This window comes from Psammomys obesus, unplaced genomic scaffold, assembly GCF_907164565.1.
Source record: "Psammomys obesus unplaced genomic scaffold, mPsaObe1.curated_primary_1811, whole genome shotgun sequence".
NCBI classification, from domain to species: domain Eukaryota; kingdom Metazoa; phylum Chordata; class Mammalia; order Rodentia; family Muridae; genus Psammomys; species Psammomys obesus.
The window spans coordinates 13,841,467-13,861,520 of NW_026596162.1; the positions used below are offsets into that span (position 1 = coordinate 13,841,467).

The window sequence follows — 20,054 nt, forward strand, 5'->3', positions numbered from 1 at the left end:
AGACGGCAAATACTTTTAACCTCTAACCCATCTCTCCACCCCTATGTTGGAGTCTCTTGCCCATTATCTCAGTTTAATACGTATTCTGAGTCCAACCAAAAAAAAAAAAAAAAAAAAACTACAAAAACACAAGTTTAGGTCTATGTAAAACAATACAGAACTGCAGGAAAAGTCCATCAGAAATGACAGTGACTGAGAAGAGACCTCGTGCTGAGAACTTCTATTCTTTTTGTGCTCTGGCACTGCCGATTTTTTGTGTTTTTTAAGTTTCTTCCCATCCCCTGCCATAGAATAGTGAATTTACTTCTTAAGCCACGCAATGCATGACAGAGTTACCCCAGGAGCCTATAATGAATCAGAGCCCAGGCTCTTCCACTCCTCCATAGGTCCTTGGGACCCCAGGGTATCCTGAGGGGTGGGCCTAGAGAACAGTGCTCACACTCAGGAGGGCCCACATGCGGTGGCAGCTGGAACGCAGCGAGCAGGCCAGCTGACTGGCTGGAAACCGCAGGTTGCAGGAGAGAAGGGCTCCTTCCCAGCGTTACCGCTAGAAGCCATAATGCCACCCTGCGATGCCTCTGCCAGGGACTGTGTGGGACAACTTGTCCTGTGGGACCACAAAGCCCTTTCCTGCTAGAGGGGCCAACAAAGGGACTCCAGGGGTGTGTCCTGGGCCCCAGAAAGGACTGTGACAGGAGGCAGCCAGGCTTCTAGGACTTGGAGCTGGGCCAGCTACTCCTTACCGCATGCAGAGATCCCTACTCTTCCAGCAGAGACTCTGCCCACTGGCTGTCCACATGGTACTAGGGTCAACAGACAGCAGTGTCCCTGGGCTTGGACTTTGTAGGGACCTGCAAAAACCAAGGACCCTGCCCTGCAAGAAGTATCCCAGATGGCCCAACTCCGGGAGATGGGTTAGAGGCTAGAACTAGCTCTGATCCGGGATAGGAGACCCTAATAATTCCTGAACACGGACGGATGCACTTGACTAATTTTTTTCCTGTTTCATCTCACCAATTAAATCTGAATTTCAGAAACAACATGTACACGGCTCATACACATAAACACACGCATCTGTCTAGGTGGCTGTCCCAACCACTGACCCATTTCATGTCCAGCCGTTGACGGCAGAGGACCTCACCCTGGGCCCACGGCTGTCTTGCACATCTGCCAAGCGTCCCTAAGTCCCTATGGATGAGTCTATGTGAGAGCAGAGGTGGCAGTTCCCCACCCCTGGCCCAGACCCAGCGGTTTTACCAGGTGCTAGGGAACCTTCCTCCTACCACTGCTCTCCAAGCTCCTCCTGCCAGAGTCAGGCAAGACCTCTGTGAGGACAGCCCCTGACCACCTCCTCCTTTCAATGGAGAAGTAACGGTAGCTTATGGCTGCGAGGCATCTGTCCCCTAATGAACAGGAGAATGTGTGCTGAGCAGCCTGGCAGTAGTGGAGTGGGTAGGGACCTGCTCAGAGAGCTAGGCACTCAGGAGGGTTCAGTGCCTCCCTGAACCTGCCGGAAACACCCAGCCTTCATCTCACCTCACCCTTATCCCCCAAGCCAGCGATGTGAAGCCTGGTTTCCAAAAAAGCAAAGTGCTTACAGGCTGTGGGACACAGGACCCCAGCTTCCTTCAGCGGGGTAAATCCCGCTCTGAATATTTATTTCTGAGGCCAGTGACCCTGAGGAGCCCTCCTGTCACATGTCAGAGCCCAAGGTCTTCAGCCAGAATTCACTTCCAAGGGAAAACAAGACCTGGCAAGCAACTTCCCAGAGCTCAGAGCCAGGCTCCAGCACCCCGACAGCCCAGGGCCCCTCCCTCTTCTCCTCCTTTTCAAAAGATGTTTTATGTGAAGGTGTAGGGGTGTGTGTGTGTATGGTCTGCATACACACACACACACACACACAAGTCTGAGGATGAGTGGTGTCCTGTTCTATCACTCTCCACCTGTTCACTTGAGATAGGGTCTCACTGAGCCTAGAGCTAGGCTGGTGGCCTAAGTCCCAGCAAGTCCTCCTGCATCGCTGCAGTGCTAGGCTTATAGACATATGTGTCACCATGTCTAGTTTAACATATATGTGTGTGTCACATGTGTGAAGGTGACTGCAGAAGCCAAAGCCTCTGGAGCTGTTTTTACAGACAGTTGTGAGCCACCTGATATGCATGCTGGAAATTAAACGCAGGTTCTCTAGAAGAGCAATGCATGCTCTTAACTGCTGAGCCATCTCTCCAGCCCCAATGCCCGGCTTTATAAATGTAGGCTCTGGGGATATGAACTCAGGTCCCGTATGGTTATGCTGACTAGCTGAGCTGCCTTCCCAGCCCAGCCCCCCCAACACACACATATTTGCACAGATAGGAAACTGGGATTCAGGTCATTTTCCCAGCTCCCCACCACTCTATTCTACCAGGAAAAGGAGACCAGACAGCTAGGTTCCAAAGGGCCACTGCCCAGACAGCTACCCCAACCTTACCCCTTGTCCTGTTCATGTGGGCAATCAGCCTCAATGGAGGGGTACACCTGGGTGAAGAGCCCCAAAGCAGTTGTTCTGTAGCCCCTCCACATGCTCTTTCCAAAGCCCCCAGGATCCTTCCCAGCACCTGATAGACACTTAGTGCTACACTAGTCACTTCAGGTGAGGCACACAGCGTGAGCCAGACCGCCGTGCCCTTACACAGAACTGCAGGCTACTATCTCAGGACTCAGAGCACCATCCCCAAAGGTTGCCAGGGAGGCCTCTCAGAGAAGGAGAGGTCTAGAGCCAAGGCGTGAGGACAAGAAGGGACCCAAACCCTATAGACACTGTGCGGGGTGTCTCTGGTCCACCTTTCTGCTCGGACACTGCAAGTTGTCATTTCTTTGTGCCCCACAGCTTGGGTACCCCTCTCCCTGACTGCTGGGACCAGCTCCAGTGCCACATGCCACAAGCAGTGTAATTCCTCTGCGGTAATGATACTTCCTCCTCCAGAGCAGCCGCAGTGTCCACCGCAGCTCGGAAGTTGGCTTTCAGCCCACCGCCCTTGGCAGGCAATCAGAGTTGGCGCCCAACACAGCCAAGAAGCTGATGGAGAGACCACCCACCCGAGTCTGACAGAAAGGGTCTCAGTGCGAAACAGCCAGTATCTCCAGGCAAGCCGGAAGGGGGCTTCCCTCTGGCTGAGCCACCAGAATCCAGGGACTGCTTGGATATCCAGACATTCTGAGCCTCCTGCACCAGGTTCGGGGTAGTTACGCAAATCCAGATTCCTGTGGCCCCTTAAATGCTGTGGGGTTCCCCCCATGTGCCTAGGGAGAAGAAACAGGCTCACCTATCACACTTTTGGCAAATGATGCTCTTTTAAGGGTGGCCAGACCCAAGTCACCAATCTTCACAGAGCCAGTGGGTCCAGTGATAAAGATGTTGTCACACTTGAGGTCTCGGTGGATGATGGGGGGTGTCCTTGTATGCAGGAACAGCAGGCCCTTCAGGATCTGCCGGCACCAGCTTCTCAGTACCTTGGGCTTCATCACCTTGAATCGCTTCAGGTACCTGGGGGAGAGGCAGAACTCACCAAGCAGTTCACCTGCTGTGGCCCTTGGGAAGGTCCTGACTGGCAAAGTCCAGTTCATGACAAAACTCATTACATGTGCTTGGCAGCTACCTGAGACAGACAGTGAGGGCAAAGGAAAGATGCCAACGGATCTTCCCCTACCCAGGGTCCCTCATCTGGATCCAGGCCTGGAGCAAGCAGCTGAGCCAGGACCACAGCCCGCACCTGGTTCTTTTCACTGGAGACCTTGCAACCAAACCCATGCCAAGCATAGCCTTAATTTCCTGGACATGATAATAAGCCACCAAACAGAGCACAGTCCCAGCCTACAGTATGAGTGACAGGGAATACGTAGAGTCAAAGGCCAAAAGGCCAGGCTATCCATGCAACAAGCTACCTGTGTCATGGGCCCTGGCTTCCCCAGGAGGAGCTGAGAAGTGACATGGGAAGCAGGGCTTCCCTCACTGAATCTTCACAGGAGAGTGAAGCTGACCAGAAGCAGAGAACAAGGTCCTACTTGGGGCCTCAGGGTTAAAATGATTCAGAGAAACTCAACTATGGCCACCCAGAGGGGACATTTCCCCCCATAGTACAGACCTCAGGAAAGACTAGCAAATCGCCATGGCCACCTAACTCCTAACCCCTCGCTGTGTTCAGCTTGGCCCTTAATGTCTGCGTTATGCTTCCAAGCCGCTGAAACATGCCAGGCTGGCCTCTAGGCAAACAGATATTGGCCAGAAATAAGGTCCCAGACAGAGCAGACAAAGGAACTGTGTCATTGGGAAGTAAACAGCCTTGCAGTGTCCCACACAGGGAGGGAGAGTGGGAATAGTCAAGTGGTCATGAGAACCAGGCTCATTTGTTACAAGAAGCCAGAGGGAGCCAAATGCTAGGAATACTGCTAGGATTGGTTCTTCTCCCTGGGGGAAGGGGCTTCCCGTGGCTTAGAGAAAGAACACCGCTCAAAAGAGACACTTCTGAATGGACACTGGATCACAGACACCAGCCAGGTTGACCCAAGCAGCCCAACACCCCTGTTACCCTACCACAGCCCGTACCCAAGGCTACCCCCGGCCCACATGCATGCAGCACTTACGTCTTCAGTGTCCCCGAGGTCATCAGCTCCGTCACCAGCACAATGCACCGCTTGCCCTTGGCGCTGGACTCCCAGAAGTCATAGAAGCGCACGATGTTGGGGTGCTGTAGGCCTTTCAGCATCTCCGCTTCCTCTTTGAACCGCTGCCGTTCAAGCTTGGTGAGCTTCCGGTCCTAGAATCAGAGACAGGTGTGCTGGGTGGGCAGCCACTCTCCCTTCTTCCAGGAGGGTGCAGCAGGTTCAGGGGCCAGCAGGAGGAGCTCAGGGACAGGCCTTCCCCAGCAACGACACGTACCAGAAGCCACCCTTCCTTTCTACCTCAGTAACAAATGGCACACCACAGCTAACCCCTTCGGTCCCACAACTCCAGATGCAGCCCCTGCCTGAGGCCCTTTGTAAGAAGTTGCTTGAGGAAGCCAGAAGCAGCTCACAGAGGAGGCTGCCAAGCTCTTGCACTTCTTTTTCCTTTAAAATACCTCGGAGGCCTCTGCCCCTTCAGTGATTACTCACTCTCACAGTATTTGTTAAAGGGATGAAATGTCAGTTTGCTTCTAAAATACACACGGTTAGGGGGAGGTGCTCAAGACCCAGGAGACCACAGAGGAGGAGATATGACACATGCCAGAGACCAGCACTGAGATGATGGAGGACCAGTCTTGGCAGCGGCAATCCTGAGAGCAGGCAGCCAGCCCTTGGCGCAGAAGAAGCAGGCTTCACAGGGCCAGGGCAACAGAAGTAACCCGCTGTCCCAGGGTTTACAGTGGAGCAGTAAACAAGCTCTAGGGATGCAGCTCAGTGCCCAGTGCTTGCCTACCAGGCACAAAGCCCTGGGTTCAACCCTCACACTCAACGAACGAGGCCTGGTGGCCCATACAATACTTGGGAGGTGGAGGCAAGAAGATCAGAAGTTCAAGGTTATTTCAGTTATACATGAGTTGGAGGTCAGCCTGGGCTACATGAGAGCCTGACTAAAATGACAACAAAACCAAATGCAAAATCTCATTGCTACCTTGAAACTTCTCATCAAGTTGCGTGAGCTCTGCCCTTGACCCTAGTCCCTGCCGCAGTAACCCCTGCAGCCTACCAGTGTTGGATTCAGACCTGGTACAGGCCAATGGGCCTATTTAACATACCAAAGTGGAGCTGCCTTCCCAGCTTCTCCTAGCATCCCTCAGTCCCTACCTGACCAGTCTGGCCCAGGGCCTTGGCATCCTTTAACCCAAAGGCTCTTCACTATATAATGGGGACATTTTTGGCTCCCTCCCTCTCTCTGGATTTCTCTGTGTACACCCACTCTTTGTTTCTTCCCCACCCCCTCCTTCTCTGTCTGCATGGGACCAGAGAACCGGCCCAAGAGCTGCTCCCAATAAACCTGCCTTCATATACTTTAATTTGGCTTGAATTGGCTCATTTCATCAGCAGAGACAGGCTATCACCTAACCCCAACTCTGTCCTTTCCCAAGTCCAGCCATGGATTCTGATCCTGAAGCACTCAAACAAACCCACAGAGCCCACATGGCCCCAAACGCTGCTCTCTGCTTCCATGCTCTTCCCACAAGAGGCCACAGACCATGGGCCACAGAGTGACCTCTCCCCACTTCATAAGCATGGTGAGCCCTCTCAGGTCCACCCAAGCGGAGTCACCTTCCAGTCCCACCTCCCCTGCCACACACCCCAGGCCCACAGAAGTGTGGCAAGAGAGGTGTTTATATCTGAAAAGGAAACTGTTAATATGACTGAACCCAGAACACAGAAGCTCCAGGAGGAATTCTAGGAGACAGGAAGCAGGTGGTCTGAGATAGATCGGGGAGAGATCAGAGCTGAAGGGAAATATAAGCAAAGATCTCCGGGATGCTTTTGAAAAGCCCCACCCAATGTCGAGCCAGAGTCCAAGAGAAGCAGTGGGGCGTAGTCATGACAAGGGCCACTGTGTTAAAAAATTGTACCCCACATGGCAGCTGTACCCCTACCCCCTAACAAAGAGCCTCACCTGACCATTTGCTCAGCAGTGGAACTATACAGTAGCCATCATCATCAAGGCCAAACAGCCAAGAGAAAACATCAGTGCAGCCAGCGCCAGAAAGACAACCAGAGACTTCAAAATATCTAATTAATATTTTCCCCATGAAGACCCAAGATGTGGACCTGAATATTCAAAAGCAAACTCCTATTTTTAAAAGGAACTGTCCAGAAAAAGAGGTCTTACAGATTCTGAAAGCTGGAAAGGCCTTGCTTAATATAAAATATCCAATCATCCTATGAAACAGTTAGTACAAAGAAAGCTAATCTCTAATCGTGACAATAAAATGGTAACACGTTCTGCTCATTGAAATCATTGTTTATCTGTGATAACTGAAAGCACCGGGAGAAACCATTCCCAATATATATGTCTGACAAAGGACTTGGCCTCCGACTGGAGAGGCACCGTCTATAAATGACACTGACAGATAGATGTTTCACCCAAAAACTACAAAAATGGCCAAGATCTCTCAGCAATTTCCTATCAGCTCTGGGTGCCATTATTCCACTCCTAGAGAAGAGCCACAGAAAGAAAGGAAACACAAGCCCTCAAAAGATGTGCACATGGGCAGCAACACTGCTGTCCCACCTAGAGACAAAGGATCCCCCAGGTAACAGAACACTTCGGTGATACACCCACAAAAACAGTGCAAATACCTCAGCAACTAGAAGGAGGGGGAAATCCTCTTGATTCTTCATGAATCCCAAAAGCATCGGTCTGAACTAAGGAAGCCTGACATATACATGTGTCTGGTGGGACCTCATTTTGATTGGGAACTAGGACAGAGTAATAACAAAAGTGTCCCCCTTCAGAACAGAGGCTGCCTCTGGACAGGCAGGATCTGGAACTGAGAACCTGGCAGGCAGGGACGGGAAGGTGAAGGATGTTTTTTGTTAGTTTGGGAAAAACTTGCTACTCAAATGCCCTACCACTCAGCTACAGCCATAGCCCAATTCATGCTTGTTTAGAGTGTGTACACATGCATGTGTTCAGGTACACAAGCAAATGAAAGCCAGAAATCAGCATCTGCTTTGTTGGTGGGGGTAGATTTTTGAGACAAGGTCTCTCTGTATAGACAGAGATCTGCCAGCCTCTGCCTCTGATAGCACTGGGATTGAAGGAATGAGCTACCGTAACACCCATCCAGCCCTGGTCATCTTTCTCCATCACTCTCCTCCCTACATCCTGAGGCAGGGTCTCTCTCTTAAACCCAGAGCTCACCGATTTTCCGAGTCTAGCTAAGCAGTTTGCTCCAGGGATTTTCGTCTCTGCCTCTGGGATTAAAAGCAGGCTCCTCCACCCATCCCGTCTATAACCCCACTGTGCTTCAGGTATATACTCCTGTCCCAATGCTGTCACAGGAAGTGACTGAACCAAGCCATCTCCCCAGCCTCCAACTTGGATTTTTGAGATACATATTTCACTGTTTTTTAAGTTACAGTTTAATTTTTTAAATGTAACAAAAAAGTAAATGTTAATACTATCCAAAAACCAAATGAGAAAGATTAAGTCTAAAAGGAAAAGAGAGAGGAGAGAGAAATATTTAGAGGTATGAAAGAACTACCTGGAAGACAGACAACTATGTAATCGTGGCTCTAAGAAGAGACATCGTGAAATGTATACAGTGGCATAGCATTTCCCTGAATTAAGAGGAGAATGATTTAGGATGAAAGGGCCTGCTGAGGTCAGGCCAGTGAATGAAAACTGACCCACCCTCCAGATCTGTCCTGGTGAAACTTCAGAACCCTGAGGACTGAAAAGACTTCCTATCTGCAAAGAAATGGCTCAGGCGACAGTGAGTGGAACCAGTGATATTGGTTGCGGGGAGGGGAGCAGCATCCTCAAAGCGCCGACTAGGAACTCTATACCCAGCCAAATGCACACCTTTCCAGGCTGACCGGACTCATTTTCCCACATGGAGGAACTCAGAGGTGGCTTCCCATGCCCCCTAGATGAAGCGGGCCTACTGCAAACAGAAATGGATGTGTCAGCATTGGGGAAACAGCTCAGCAGTCAAGAGAGCTTGCTGTCCAAGACTGAGTTTGTTTGAATATCCAGTACCCATGTAAAAGGTGTGGTCGTATGCATCTCGGAGCCTGCACGCCGTGCTGGGGGAGTGAGGGTTGAGAGGCGGGCTCCAGGTTCCATGGGAGATCTTATCTCAGGTGACCAAGTGGAGAGTGATAGAGCAGGACTCCAGACATCTTCCTCCAGCCTCCGCACGGGCGCACGCACACACCTGCTCACACACATGTACATGAGCATACAACACACACGCTCACACCTATGCAAGCACGTATAAAAAGAATGTAGCCGAATTGATTGTGGGGGTCACTGATGAGGTAGCTGAGGAGGAGAAGGATCCTGGGCCAGCTCAGCTTCCCCACAAAGCCTTCTCAGGGCAGCAAGAGTCTGTCTCCAATTCCCTTCCCATGGGCCTAGTTAGTGACTTGCGAGAAGCCTCAGAGCACCATTAAAGCCTAAGCTGTTTTACAGTATTCACCATCGACCAACAGCAGCGTATGGCTCAAAGTGCAATGTCTAAGTTATAAATAACGAAACAAACACAAATAGGAAGTGCAGGGTGGGGGGAGCAGGCGCCTCGCATAGGCTGCAGTCCATCATCTTCCCCACATCAGCGAGTGTGCAGTGGGGGCGGGGGGAGAAGGCGCCTCGCCTGGCTGCGGTCCACCGATGTCTTCCTTACATCAGTGAGTTCGTGCATCCGTCACGTGCTGCTAGTTATCGAACCTACAGCCTGGCACTCTGTTACTGATGCCAAGTAGCTAAAGGGGAAAAAATCAGACACCAAAGTCAAAAGCTGTTGGTCATGGTGCCCAGATGACCTGTTCCTCATGGACTTTAACCCGTGCTTCAGGGCAACCTGGGGACACACACTAGAGGGTGCTTTTGGTATTAAAAAAGTCTAGAGGTAGCCAGGCGGTTGGTGGCACATGCCTTTAATCCCAAGCTGCAAAGTGCAGGCGAGGAGCATCAGCCCAGGGCAACTGGTGGCATGCCTCTTTCCAGAGGCTGCTTGCGGTCCGAGTAAAAAATGACGTGTTGTTTGTGGAAAACGGATGTAATTGGAATGGTCACAGAAAGAGAATTATGTCTTCGCAGAAAGACAGTATTACAGGTTTGCTCTCATCTGTGGGTGCTCATCTGTGAGTTCATGTAGATACCTACAACCATATAAACCATGTACATCCACATGACACAGGAGGAGAAGCGAGACTGTGTAGGAGAACAAGGGGAACCACTTGGAACAGAAGGCCCCCCAAAGGGGAGAGAAGTATGAGGGAAGTATGCTCAAGTGCATTTCATATGCTCACGAAAATGGCCTTACATAGCCCAGTACGATAATTTTAATTTTAAATGTATGGGTATTTTGCTTGGCTTGTATGTCTGAGTACCATGTGCATACCTGGTACCTGCTGAGGTCAGGAGGTAGCTGGACCCCCTGAACTGGAGATACAGATGGCTGTGAGCTACCATGTGGGTGCTGGGAACTGAGATGGGCCTTTGCACAAACCACAGGTGCTCGCAGGTGCTAAGCCAACTCTCCAGCCCCCAGTAATATTTTTGAAGCAAAGAAAGGCTCTGGAGTCTGGGTCCGAACTAGCCAATGTAGGGAGACTAGGCCAATTTTGGACTCCAATTTTAGACTGAATGGGGTTAGAGGCCCCTGGACGAGCTCAGGTCTCCCCAAAGAGTCACCTCCCTGTGTCGTGAAGTGTTCACACCCAGTGGTGCCACCATCCTACAGCCAGCAGCTGTCTGGTCGGGTAGCACAGCACAGCACTGCAGCTGCACCCCTGTGTCTCCTCTGTCCCCTCACCTCTGAGGCACCCCAGCACTCCAAAAAGGCTCAGTGCCCCTGAACACTCCACCCTGCCCTGGAATATGGGGCCTCCCACCACGCTCAGTCCCTAGGGTCTGAACGAGGTCTACCGCCCTACTGGGGCGGGTGCAGACTGGCTTGCCGCTCACAGCCTGAGGCGGGGGAAGGTGTGTGATCTAGAAGCCTGTGGGCTGGATGAATGTACAGGGAACAACGTCTGAGAGGGAAAAGCTGCTCTATCCTCCGAGCTCTGCTTCAGGCCAGCAGCTAGGCAAGCGAGAAACCTTGGGGGAAAGCCCCAACAGACAAGAAAATGAACATGCAATTACCCACTGAGCCAAAAAATAAGGCTGAGGGAACACGTGGGCAATGCCAGCGCCGAGGCACCGAGCCCCCAGAGAGAACCCTCTCCGAAGAAGCCTGGGAAAACCATGATCCCCTACTCTATGCAAGACACTGTCAGGGCCAGTGTCTCTGCAGGAAGGGGCGTGTGGGGGACAGAATGAAGTGAGGCCACACGAGGTGTATTGCAAGCAGGTTGGGGTAGGCACTGGACAGTAGTGGGCGTCGGCTTGTAAATGGCTCTGAAAGCTGGTCTTGAGTTCCTGAGATATGTCAGTCTATACCGGCTACCCCTATGGCCAGCAGAGAAGCTTCTGGTTCCGTTTCCTCCTATACCAGCTGCAAGAGTGAATCCCTGCCTCTCTTAGTGGCATCCTGGCAACACAGTCCTGTCTTATCACCTCCCAGGCCCTGTTTAAGAAAAGACATTGCCATCGAGGTCAAAGTGCTCCTGCAGCTACCAGGCAAAAGCAGTGGATATAGATGCGAGCTGGGAATCCAGACGGTGGGTGAAACGCACCTAGAGTCAGTCTCTGAGAGAAACGGCAGCCATCAATGCCGGGTCCCACTGTCCACCCTGTGAGTCCATGCTTAACTGGAGGGCTCAGGACAGGGGAAGTCACCAGAGGTACCTCCCAGACCCAGCCTTCTTTGTCAAGAGCCACCAAGAAGCTCAGTTATCTGAGGCACAAGCGTGTACTTGAATGTCTGGCACCGTGCTACCTCTGAAGATAATGCTATTTTCTTCAGAAAGGAAAGAACAGAGGCAGAGAGAAGATGACGGGTGTCAGGTGACTTGAGGCCCTGCTTTCTCTAAGGCCAAACTCCTGACCCGAGGCCTCCCACTAAGCCACTGACAGAAAGATATGGGTGCTCTCACCAAAAGGAAGCAAGCCATGCTCTAAATAACATAGATTAATTTTTTAAATAAACATCAACATGTCAACTTATCAGGGCTTAATTATTTTAAGTGACTTATTGGGTCAGGCAAGCAATTAATCCAAAAGTTTGGGTATCAGGAGTGTCTTCATCAAGGTTCCCTCCCCCATTTTCAACATTCTGGAAATACCAACTCTCTCAATTTAAAACGACCCTACAGGATCCAGGTGTCAGACAGCTCTCCACCAGACACAAGTAAGTCCATCAGCAGAGTCACCTCCCACCCACTCCAGGTGAATCTGCAGTTCCGCTTCTGCCAACCTGATAAGGCAGCATTTTCTGAGTCTTTTCTGACACTGCCCAAGTCCTCCCCAGCATAAAGCTGTAGATTCTGAGATACAGCTCTTTCAGTAAAATTCCAAGATTCTGGGTGTAAGGTGTGTCTTCAGAACTAGGTGACCATTATAAAATAATAATGCACAGGTGACCAGAACAGAAAATAAATTTTACTGGAAATGTATCTTCTCTGTCCTGTGGGGAGCCTCTGCATCAGGCACCTACGGGGGAATTTTAATTATCTCAGGAGAGAATCAGGGCCTGGCAAAAGTCTGCCTGTCTTCTGGCCTATGTCCATGGACTCCTGAGTACGTCTCCACTCAATCAGAATCAGACAAAAAAAGTCCTCAAGCCATGGAGGGAACATCTCATACTCCCCTCCAGTGCTTATGAGGCCTGGATCCCGGATTTCCACATCCTCCATCAGGACCAGCAGCCACCTCAACCAGGAAGCCCCAACCCTTGCCGTGAACACCCATGCCATGAGCACAGTGGGGCGGTGTGAGGGCAGGCTCTGTGTACCTACTCCAGGGCTTAGATTTCTCGCCACCACTAACCAGAATAAAGTTGTCACAGGGCAGAGAGTGCCGCTATTGGGACCTGCAGACCTGTCACCCTAGCAAGAAGAAAAGGTCCAGGGAAATACACATAAAAACCAGGAGGAAGAAAGTTAGGAGGTGACGACAAAGATGGTGATCCAGGTATAGCAGCTCTTCTGAGGCCTGGCCCATGGTGTGGTACAGGTGATCAAACTGTGGGTTGTCTGGACCAGTTGGTTGGCCTCAAAGTGAGTGGATGGGAGACATGAGCCTTCTTCAGGAGACAAACAGGCACAGCTGACCTGATAAAACTTCCTAGTAACCCCGGTCCACAAAGTGAACACACTTCCTTTCTTCTCACGGTGCCACCTGTGGGGGTGCCTGTTAGCAAGGAGTCCCTCTGTCTACCACTCCAGTCTCCATCCCATAAGCAGGTCACATCACTATGGAGTCAGGGCAGAGCCAGCTGCGACACCCAGCACTTGGGAGGACAGGAGAGGAGGGGACATTTTCATGGATCTATAAGCAGCCCCCAAAGGGAGACGCAACATTCTTGTGTTACCTGACTCACTGTGGGAGGGAAAGCAGAGGGAGACCAAGCCCCCTCAGGTGATACCACACAGCCATGCACCCTACACATGCTGCCCACTTGGGCTTCAGTGAGTCTGAGAGGTAGCCACGACGCCCAGGGCCAGCCCATCATCCGTTTCGCTGTGTGAGTGGTTGAGGCCACACTGTACAGAGCAGGTGGAGGAGCTAGCCACCCTCTGTCCTCTGAGCACCCAGCAAAAAAAATGAGGCTAGCCTACAAGCCCATACCTAAATGCTGCAGCAGACCTGGTCAAAGGAGGGTACGGGGCCTAGCCTGAGACGCACCCAGTAGTCAGAGTAGGCCAGAGTCCCTTTAGATATAAGTGTGTATACATCATCATGGTGCACTTCCTGTCAGATCAAAGCCCCCATTCAATAGAACACACCTCAGGAGAGCCCATGGGCTCTGAACCAGGTTTCTACCGCCCAAAAGAAACCCAAGAGACCTGGCCTTGCTGACAACCGAACAGCGAAAACCTTCAGTCCTGCATCAGGCTCAGAGCAGAGGGTCCTGTCTTGGTCGGGGGGGGGGGGGGGGAACAAGGATCCTTTAGTCCAGTCCCCTCAATACCAAGTGATAGGCAGTGACGCCATATCCAGGAAGAGCTTGGTGCTAGAGGGGGGGGGCGGAAGGCAGTGCCTGTGCACCTGCGCTAAGGTGCTTCAGCTACAACAGAGCAGCTGAGCAAAGAAACAGGTGGACACGCCAGGAACAACAGGTGGAGCTGGGGGCAGGGCGTGTGGGCGGCTCATTTCCAGGTAGCCGTGTTATAGTTTACAGAGTCAGCCTACAGCTGGGGGGGAGGGGACACCAGAGAGCACTCACGGGCAGCCTCATCCACTCCTCCTGCGGTGGCCCTACAGGATCTAAGCACAGCCCACGCCTCACCCCTGAGCAATGCCACCTGGCCACCTTCCCAGGGACCAGCATCATCAGTGACGACTACAAGTCGAAAGCCTGGGCCTAGGAGTGACAAACACTTCAAGAGGAGTTAATGGTGACACTACCATCTATAGCCACTCTTTCTAGAAGAAAACGTCACTACTGCACTTAGAGAAAGCTGTCATAATGCTTGCTGTACCATGTGTATTGTGGAGACAGAGGATTAGGGGGAATCTAAGCCCCACTACCACCCAGAGCTACCTCAGGCCCTCTAGCCTAGTGCTCATTTTTAAAACTCTATTTGAAACGTTTAGACCTCTACCTCCCTTTCACCAACCCCCCAACCTGAGGTAGGAGAGAGTTTAGTGGCTAGAAAGGGCACAGAACAGAGGGGACACTGAACCCTTTAATTCCCCTGGCTGTCTAGGATCAATGGTTCTTTTAGGGCTACTATACCAATCTCCATCAAAAGCAGGCACAACTAGCAGGCTCCTCCAAGCCACTGTGCCTTGAAGCATTTCTGTCTGCTCCAAACCGTCACACCATCCGTCTCTTCAAACTGCTACTCATCACACGCCAACACCGCACACTTCATTTCTCTTTCTGGGCTCTCTTTTATATCCCCTAGAATCCTACACCACGCCCCTCTAGGTGCCCCAAGAGGCACGAGGTAGGCTGTTAACAGCTGGCAAAAGCCATGCTCCGCACGAGATAAACTATCACCTGTGGACAAAGCTCAAACTAAATTCCCACACTTGGGATTAAAACAAAAACATATTTACCTAACATAACTGAATTTACAAAGAAACCAAAACTTCCATTACACCAGGATAGTAGCTGGTCGCAGCTACAGTGTGTGAGCCGATGGGGACCAGGGTGTGATCAGGCACAAGCATGTTTGGTGGGGTCAGCCAGGGGGGCAGAAAGCTGCCTCTATGTAAACCACCTATCCAGAACACCTGCCTTCAGATGAAAGGGACACACACACACACACACAACCTCCCCAAAGGGACACCTAGGGACCCTTCCTATCCAGGCCACTGTGAGTAAGAAATTGAAGGCGCCATTCTGATCCCAATATGAGGCTCAGCGCTCTCCAAAACTAGACTGGAAGCCGGCACAGCTGCCCGACCCTGAACATCAGCCATAAATCTCGCTGGTCCTGACCACAGTTCCCACTGCAGACAGCAGTGGACAACAGAGGCAGATGCTATGCATGTGGGTCCCTGTAAAGGGAGGTCACAGTGAGGAAGGGCCAGAGGAGGACAGCTATGAAAGAGGGCCATCAAGGGGAGGGCTGCTGTGGAGGAGGAACACTCATGGAAAAGGAATTCACCTTTCTTTCTTTCTATTTTTTTTTTTTAATATTCTTTTTTGGACTTTTTGAAACAGAGTTTCTCTGTGTAGCCTAGGCTGTCCTAGAACTCACTGTAGACCAAGTTGGCCTCTAACTCAGAGATCCACATGCCTCTGCTCTTGAACGCTGGGATTAAAGGCGTACATCACCACTGCCCAGCTACTTCACTTTTCTTAAGGGAAGGTCAGCGTTATTTTCATGTAAGGAAGCAGCTTTGGAACCCTTGGATACTGCCTAAACCAGAAGGTCATAAAGACAGCGGCTTCAGAGAGCATACAGGCTAGAAAAATCTCACAGAAGCTTCCTGCCCTGAAAAGCCCTCCTGAGGCCCATCCTGCACCTCCTGCCTACGTGAGGAGTTCAGTCTCCCTCAAGCTGACCATTTCTAGAAAGGGTGGGCCCCACCTCAAAGCCTCTCTCCTGTAGGGTCATCTAAAGATAGATTTGGACAGTATCACAGCCACGGGTCAGCAGGATTAACACAGCTCAGTCAGCAGGGACAGCTCCCTCAGGGTGAGGCTGTGGAATTCTGCTCAGCCAGTTTCGGATGCCAGCCTGGCAGGACTGTCCACTCCGTTGGGGGTTGAATTCTGGCAGCCTACCTTACCAGGCAGCTGCCACATCCTTATATCAGCTCCAAAATATCAGGGCATCTCAGGGTGAGTGGCACGGGTATAGGGTCTCCACATTCTGGTGAAAGCTGTGGAGTCCCCAACTAGAATGCGGACCCCCTCCCCCATTCTATGCTAGCTGGTGGCCAGATAGTGTAGAAGCTCTGGATGCTTCAAGAAGTTGGGAAATCGGCGTGCATATGGCAGCCCACAACTGTTTGGAACTCCAGCTCCAGGGGATCTGACACCCTCACACAGACATACATGCAGGCAAAACACCCATGTACATAAAATAAAAATAAAAAATCCTTAAAAAAAAAAAAAAGTTGGGAAATGTGCTATCTGTTGCTGTATCAAGCTCAGTTCTGACTCAGTCCTTCAAGACCTTCTAACAACCCTGTCCTGGGACTTTTTCTGTAGACCAGGCTGGCCTCAAACTCACAGAGATCTGCCTGTCTCCCTCCCCCCAACCCCCCGCCCAAGTGCTGGGATTAAAGGTGTGCTCCACCACCGCCAGGCTAAGACCCCGCTTCTTAAACTGTGTGTTACAACCCCAAATGGGGTAGCTGAAGATGGACTGTGAGGCAGAAATCTGGCAAGAATAGAAGGCTGATGAGAACCAAGGAGATGGCTCAGCAAGTAAAAAGGCTTGCCATATAAGCCTGGTGACCTCAGTTTGAGGCCTAGAACCCACAGTGGAAGAAAAGAATGGACTCCTCAGACTTGTCTTTTGACCTCCACACCCGAGCTCCGGAACACAAGTGCTAGACATACACACACCCAACTATAATAATAAAATTTTAAAATAGAAAAATAATTTAAAAGGCTTATAAAAGCACACGAGCCTTATACTGATTCAAAGGAAATGCACAACGAATCTGCAGTGTTTCTGACAGCATTTGCTGGTGTTAAATCACGAGACTTCGCTGCAGCCTTCATCCTGAACATGCTACACAAGCACTGCGCCTGCTGTCGCGCCAACAAATGCTCTGCACAGATGAGAGAACATGCTCTGCTGTGAACGGCAATGTTTTTACTGTACACACAGAATTCTCTGCTCTTACAGAAACACAATGGTTTAATTACGGAAGATGGAAACTTTAAATTTTTTCTGCCATCCTTCAGCATGTAAGTAGTCTAAAAATAGCATCTCTTTGGATCGTGTTGTGTTAGAATGTTTGATTTTTAAATTGCTGTTTGAGTTGCTGACTTGTATTTAAAAAAAAAAAAAAAAAATCAAGACGGCAGGAGCCAGAGCAGAAGAGGGTTTGCTGTGAGATTGGGTCTCCTAGCAATGTCAGAAGCTGCACCCATAGTTTTGCCAACCCTGAGGGCCAAAACATGAGCTGAACAGGAACAAAAGACATGTCAACACTGATGGCAGAAAGACCAAACGCCTCAACCCCACACAAACAACTACAGGCAACTAAGGTGGAGAGAGGAAAAAATGGCCTTCCCCAGAAAAGGGGCTACAAACTGGTTATCCAATACCAATGGTGAGCACTGAAAACATACATACAAGAAACATTACACAGACCAAGTAGGGTATAGTTAGTATATGTACACATAGACACATATGTACATGACAACAATTAAAGAAAAAAGAGGCCATGAATTTGAAAGAGAGCAGGATAGGTACATGGGAGAATTTAGCAAGAGAGAAAGAAAAGGGGAAAATGATGTTATAATTTCAAAAATAAAATAAAATAAATAATAGTCATTGAATTCTCTCTGGGGTTAAGAATTTCTAACAATTTCTTAAAAGGCCATAGACATATTTCTATAATTTTGTACTTTATGTTTTTGTAAAATGGAGTCTCAGTATTGACAATTATAAAATCATAGCATCGATCGAGTCTGACAAGTGTCGAAGGTGCTTTATTTCTGGCAGTATCGAATATTCACCAAGATTTAATTATTTATGTAAAATTAAACAAGTACATGCACCTCATTAATGTGCAAGTTTGATTTTGTCTTTGATGAATTCCAAAATTATAGGTGTACCAAAGATTTGTTTTAAAATAAACTTCTTTATAAATTAATTCATTCAAAAACCTATTTCATATATCTATGCATCCAGGGTAACAAATATATAAAGTTTAATAAGCCCTACTCAAACAAACAAGCAAACAAAACAAACAAAACTGTTCTACAATCTCTCTCCTCTCCAAAGTCCCTAAGTAGTCTCAATGCTCCCACCAATATCTAAAATGGCCTTGGAGGTCAGACTACAAGGACCCAAGACCAGGCAGTGGCTTCAAGCTGACTGTCTGAGTGCTCTGCTTTGAGCATGAACACCAGGGCACCCCTCCAGGCCAGACACTGTCCTAAGATGCAGGCAGAGACATGGGCAGATGGCTCCAGCAGTATTCATCAGGATAACAGAGGCCTAAGGGAGCCCTTGCCTGCTGAGGAAGAATCCACTCCCCATGCCTGCTCCTCAGTCTTTTTGGCCTCTAACACCAAGTTAGTAAGAGCTGTGAGGTCCACAGTCCAAACAGCAGTCACACACAGTACCCATGCACAGAAGATAAGCCATCAGCTCCCTTCTTCTCGATGTCATAGCTCTGACTCCTGGACGGGAGGATGGCCCACTTGGTCCATCCTCTGAATGCGGTATAGCCCACAACAAAACATATACACAGGCTAATGAGCACTTGAAATGAGGCTAGTCAAACCAAGAGGTAATGTGACTATGTGGGAGATAGACATAGTGTAGTTTCAAGAGAATGTCTTGGACTGGAGATGTGGGTCCCTGGTAGAGCGCTTGCCATGAGTGTGCAAGATCCTGGGTTCGATGCCCTGTACCAAAATAAAAAGGGGGTGGGGATGGGAAATAATCTCTTAACTTTACTTAATATTTTTTAATGTTGACTGTATGTTTAGAAAAGAATATTTGGGGGCTAGAGAGATGGTCAAGTGGTTAAGAGCACTGGCTGCTCTTCCAGAGGTCCTGAGTTCAATTCCCAGCAACCATCTATAGTGAGATCAGATGCACTCTTCCAGCACCCAGGTATACAAGCAGACAGAGCATTTGTGTGTATAAACTAAATAAGTTAATCTTTAAAAAGAAAGAAAGAAAAGAAAATACTTACAGTCTGAGCTGAGAGTATCTTAAGAAGGAAATGTTAAGAAAGAGAATATTTGGGGTCTATATAACTGAAAGAACCCCACATGTTCTTTTTACGCCTCTAATGTGGCCGTTAAACTGAAGATCACACCTATAGCTCATACTCAAGTTCCAACGGGACACTGTACATCAGAGCCTCAGCACAGGCAGCAGGGAGATGCCGAGGTCCTGGGCTAGAACAACCTTACCAGGGTTGAGAAGACAAAATCAGAACCCAGGGCCTCTCAAAGGTCTTGGTAAACATGCAGGCTTCCAGAAGGACTAAAGTTAGGACAGTGTGTAAAACAGAACAGAACAGCCTTCAGAGGCTGATGTGCAGCCTTGAACAGTTCAATTCCAGGTCAGATTAGGATGACAGTTTCTTATTCTAATTGCCTCGAGAGCCAAAAGGAAATCTCTTTTAGAGATAAATCAGCCAGGCCTGGTGGGGCAGGCTTGCAACCCCAGAACGCTGGAGATAGGAGCAGGGTATCAAGAGCTCAAAAAAGTACAAGGCCAGCCAGGGATACATGAGACCCTGTATCAAAGAGAAGGCGATGCAGGTAGATTATCCAGAGCTTTAATTAATTTGTCCATAATTTTTAAACATATCAATGGCTAGACAGAGGAGGAACACTAACTGACAAGAACGAGAAGAAGAAAAAAACAGTAACAACAATCCCACATCTTAGACATAGACTTTAAAAGAACCAGGACCAGGGGCTGGAGAGATGGCTCAGTGGTTAAGAGCACTGGCTGCTCTTCTAGATGACTGGGGTTTGATTCCCAGCTCCCACTTAGCGGCTCCACTAACTATGGTTCTCGCATATCCAGTATATTTTCTGGCCTCCCCAGGAACTGCAAACCATGGTGAGTGTGTGTGTGTGTGTGTGTGTGTGTGTGTGTGTGTGTGTGTGTGT

At 49.7% G+C, this 20,054-nt stretch overlaps 1 protein-coding gene across 11 annotated transcripts in view; it reads right to left on the reverse strand.

The window, feature by feature from the left end:
• The window catches only part of Wnk2 (WNK lysine deficient protein kinase 2), a 107,863-nt gene that overhangs the window by 63,674 nt on the left and 24,135 nt on the right, over window positions 1–20,054 (reverse strand). For all 11 annotated transcript variants that reach the window (XM_055595081.1, XM_055595078.1, XM_055595076.1 and 8 more), the window contains exons 3-4: window positions 4,624–4,796; window positions 3,306–3,526 (exon numbers count right to left, since the gene is read on the reverse strand). In XM_055595081.1, coding sequence (XP_055451056.1) covers window positions 3,306–3,526; window positions 4,624–4,796 — 394 coding nt within the window. The remainder of the gene's footprint in view (window positions 1–3,305; window positions 3,527–4,623; window positions 4,797–20,054) is intronic.